This window comes from Hevea brasiliensis, chromosome 10, assembly GCF_030052815.1.
Source record: "Hevea brasiliensis isolate MT/VB/25A 57/8 chromosome 10, ASM3005281v1, whole genome shotgun sequence".
NCBI lineage: Eukaryota > Viridiplantae > Streptophyta > Magnoliopsida > Malpighiales > Euphorbiaceae > Hevea > Hevea brasiliensis.
Genome location: NC_079502.1, coordinates 29237815 through 29242150, shown reverse-complemented (window position 1 = coordinate 29242150; position 4336 = coordinate 29237815). Strand labels below are relative to the sequence as shown.

The 4336-nt window shown below is 28.0% G+C and overlaps 1 protein-coding gene across 1 annotated transcript; it reads right to left on the bottom strand.

The window, feature by feature from the left end:
- Positions 1-1445: 1445 nt before the first annotated feature.
- On the bottom strand, positions 1446-2768 carry LOC110660138 (transcription factor MYB10). Its single transcript, XM_021818325.2, has 3 exons — positions 2480-2768; positions 2231-2360; positions 1446-2135 (listed from the first exon to the last, which is right to left on the bottom strand). The coding sequence occupies exons 1-3, from the start codon at positions 2610-2612 to the stop codon at positions 1541-1543; spliced, it is 858 nt and encodes a 285-aa protein (XP_021674017.2). The 5' UTR covers positions 2613-2768; the 3' UTR covers positions 1446-1540.
- Between the last annotated feature and the right edge of the window lie 1568 nt (positions 2769-4336).

Here is a 4336-nt window from a genome sequence, read left to right as displayed (position 1 = left end):
GTGAGGCAGTGGCCAAATGGTAGTAGATCGAGGTGGTAGCAGCTAAGTGGTAATAGTAATGGTTAAATGGTGATAGTAATGGTTAAGTGGTAGTAGCGGTTATGGCAATAATGGTAATAGGATAGTGGTTGTAGTGGTGGTGACAGGGTGAGGATAGTGGTGGTAGTATTAGTAGTGGGCGAATAGTAATGGTGGTGGTAATGTTGATAATAAATAGAAAAATTCAAACAAAAAATAAATAGAAAAATTCAAACCAAGTAATCATTATTGCATCCATTTTTGTATATAATGATTATTTCATTACTTTAAATATAATTGATTACATTATGTAATTGTCATTTATTACATCAAATTTTTTTTATTATCAAAATATAATCAAATATATAATATAATTATGACTATATTACAACTTTAATTACGTTATATTAAACATGACCTTAAATTAATGATTCATTAATTTATTGTTACCTTTATTTTGTAATCGTGAACACAGTAAGCCTCTTCCTTTTCTAAAGACTACTCACTATTCACTATCCTTAATAACTGTAACTACTATTCCACCCTATATAAATAAACTTTAACAAATCAAGATATTATAATCTTATGCATTTCATTCCGGTACTTAACTTTCATCTACATCGTATTATTACTCTAACATAGCGATAATAATTAAGGACGTTATTTTGATGCAATAAAAATCTTATGATTATAACACTTTATAATATTCCTTTCGCAAATCATATTTGCCTTTGTACTTTATTTTCACTCTAAGGCTTTGTTTGTTTCATAGAAAATAATTTGTATATGAAAAATATTTTTTATGAAAGAAAATATTTTCATTTCCATTGTTTAATAGCAACATTAAATTAATGGTATATGCTTATTTAATGTATGTATAATTGTTTTTCACATTTTAATGAAATTATTAAAATTTAAAAAATAAAAAATGACTTTCTCTTTAAAAAAAAAAAGTCTTTTTTCTTAAAGATGACTTAGTATTTCCTTTAATAATATATTTAACAATTATACATATATAAAATAAATACATACTACTAATTTATAATGGTATAATAGTGTGTGTTTAATTGCAATGTATAATTAAGTGCTCGAATGTTAAAAAACATAAAAAATATTTTCTAAATAAATATTTTTCATGAAATAAACAGAGCATAAATTTGTTAAACAAGAATAGTACAATAATAGTAAATATTAAAATAAATAATATATTTATTTTTTTTCTAAAATAGATATACAAATAAGTTGATTACATGCCGAACAAGAAACATTACTCTATTTGCACGCACACACATCTAGAATAATTCCTACCACACCTGTGTTAGACTTAAAGTTTAAGATACTCCTATAGATAGGGGTAATTCAATGTAAATATACCACCACACCAAGAGGCCTTCAGTAACAAAATTTGAATGTGAGACTTCTCAAAGTCAAGTTAAATGAATCTCCCTTGCTACTTAACCAACCTTTTGGGACTAAATAATACAATACTAATTAATACAATGTTTAAATTACATGAATAACGTTATTGCATGTTCAACCAACCGATCGGCTGTGGTGCACATATGTGCAAGATGTCTGCCGCTGAACTAATTCCTCCGACGTCTTGCATCCCCTGGTAGAACAAATCCATAACATCGTCATAGCTTGTCAAATACGAAGATCCAAGTCCCCCCTCTGGCAAGGGTAACCTATATCCATCCGGGTCGGCTACAAACGGTTGTGTCCAGAAATCTTCACTAGTGCTTTCAAATGTTTCAAAGGAAAGTAGACCATCTCCTGCAATCCAGTTTGAACTTGAACTTGTACCGGATACTGTAACCAGAGAAGAATCAGAGGTCAAATAAGAAAGTTCATTAGAAGAAGGCTCTGGGGATAACGGGGAGCTTTCTAATATTGGGTGCAGTGGATTATTTGGGACGGAACTCTCATCTTTCAGATCTTCATTCTTGCTGTTGACCTCACATTTGGCAATTTCACTTGATTGCTCCATTGAGCATTTCTCTTTCAGCCTAGTTGCGCTTTGGCTTTCCTTTGTGCGTTTCTTCAGATGGGTGTGCCAGTAGTTTTTAATCTCATTGTCTGTTCTTCCTGGTAATTCTGCAGCTATCTTCGACCATCTGTAAGAGTAGGAGAAATTTATCAGTACAAAAGAAAAAGTGAGATTTTATGATTACAAATCTATAAGATGTTGAAAAATAGATAAAATCCTTACTTATTTCCTAATTGTTTATGCAATTTCATTATTAAAGCCCCTTCTTCTTTGGAGTAGTTTCCATATTTTACACCTGGACGAAGGTAATTCATCCATCTTAGTCTGCAACTCTTGCCGCACCTTGACAGTCCTGTAAAATCCAAAACCCAAATCAGAGTTATTCCCTCTGCTCCTAATAAACCTAGTCAATCTAATTAAACAAAATAAGCTGAACAGATCTGTGGCAAATAACTAATGTTCTCTAGCTACCTGCAAACTTGGGAAGTTCACGCCAGTTCCAATGGCCATATTTCATAATATAAGCTTTTAGCTTGTCGTCTTCTTCCGGACTCCAAGCACCTTTCTTGAGTCCATTTTTGTCAAAGAATGCAGCTCTCACCATTTCTCAGAGATCAAGTGATCAATTCTCAGCTCATATCAACAATTTCACATATCTGGTATCATTATATCTTCCAAGTTTGAAAATAAAACGTGTTTGAACTCTATGATACGTACTATTGACCTTTAACTGTTTTATAAAGAAGAGGGCCCAAGCGAAAGCTCCAATGAAAATGGTTTCTGTGGATTTTTATATTGCACCTACTCGGTTCGACGAGGAGACTTCCAAACGTCACGTGAAATGGTTTAATGACAATGGTGATCTGTCTAATCTATGAAAAATTAGGGTGAACCCCTATTCCAACTAGGATTCCTGCTAGAATATAATTTTATAGGGTAGTTCAAGCTCCTCTCAAAAGTGAATGCCTTGTGATTCTCTATGAAGTCGCCACCTAGCATATATATAAGCTTAATTTATTTTATTTTATTTTATTTTAACACGCATTGACAGATGATAAATATTCATAACAAAATCATATTAATTGTGTCAAAATCTGCTATGTTATATATTAAATTAAAAATTTTAATTTATTTTCATTCATTAAATTAACTAAATAATAATTGTATTTCTTAATTTTATGAGCTACTATTTCTTTCTTTTTTTTAAATCATTTTAACTTGTATATTTTAAAGTCATTATGTTGCTATTATTTTTGTTTTTAAATTATAATAGATGTTGTTTTCATCTAAAATTGTCATAGTTATTTCTAGGTCTGAAATAATGGTTATTCTTTCAGGTTTTATTTCTTTAAGGATTAAATCTAAATTCTCTATTAAAAGTATAGTAAGTTTTATTATTATACTCAATATTTATTAAAAATAATAACACACATCATAATTTATGCAAAGTAAAATAAGTATACTAAAAATTTTTTAAAAAATTATATAATAGATTGGTGATTATATATATATATATATATATATATATATATATATATATATATTGATGAGTCACAAAAAACTATAACTAAATATTTTTTAAAAAAACTCAATAATTATACTATCTACATGTGAATTTTAGTTATTAAGTAATACCCATAAATTTTAATTTAATAATATTATAATTATTTATGAAAATTAAAAAATTTAAAATTTAAATCTAAATTAAAAATTATTATAATTATTACTTTGAGCAAGATTTTGAATTTTTTTTTTATACATTTCTATGTTAGATTATTTTTTCACCTCTTTATTTTTTAAGTTTGTTGTGGAAAAATATATTTATATTGTTATTATTATTATTATTGTTATCATTATCATTATCTTTATTGTTATCATTATCGGGAGGTTATTCTAGCTACAGAGACGAGAGGTTGCAATTCCTCCTGATTGGTGCTGTCTGGATAATATCATGCAGATTTATTAATGGGAAATAATTTGGCTGACGTGTACAGATTACTGGCCATGAATTTTTTATGTTTAAATGATAATGATTATGATTTAAAGAAAAAAAAAAAAAGAAGATAATGTTTATGACGTCTAATCATTTTTGTGTTTTCTCTCTATGTGATTTCTTTCCTTATTATTATTATTATTATTATTATTATTATTATTATTATATTTATTTTTTTTATTTTACAACAGATAGAATTCCCATTTGAATCTTAAATTTAGATGGATTTTCCTCGAAGGTTCAAAGATTTTTACTTGAGACGGATAATTGTCCAGCTTCTGTTGAAACTAAATTAAATCTGAAATTTTTTTCATAGAAATTAATAATTGAATTTT

What these genes read in the sequence shown, in the direction of transcription:
- LOC110660138 (XM_021818325.2), bottom strand. Translation starts at nt 2,612, where the DNA reads ATGGTGAGAGCTGCATTCTTTGACAAAAATGGACTCAAGAAAGGTGCT. An exon ending in TGAACTTCCCAAGTTTGCAG is followed by an intron (nt 2,361 to 2,479) that starts GTAGCTAGAGAA and finishes TGGATTTTACAG; the next exon opens with GACTGTCAAGGTGCGGCAAG. An exon ending in CATAAACAATTAGGAAATAA is followed by an intron (nt 2,136 to 2,230) that starts GTAAGGATTTTA and finishes CTACTCTTACAG; the next exon opens with ATGGTCGAAGATAGCTGCAG.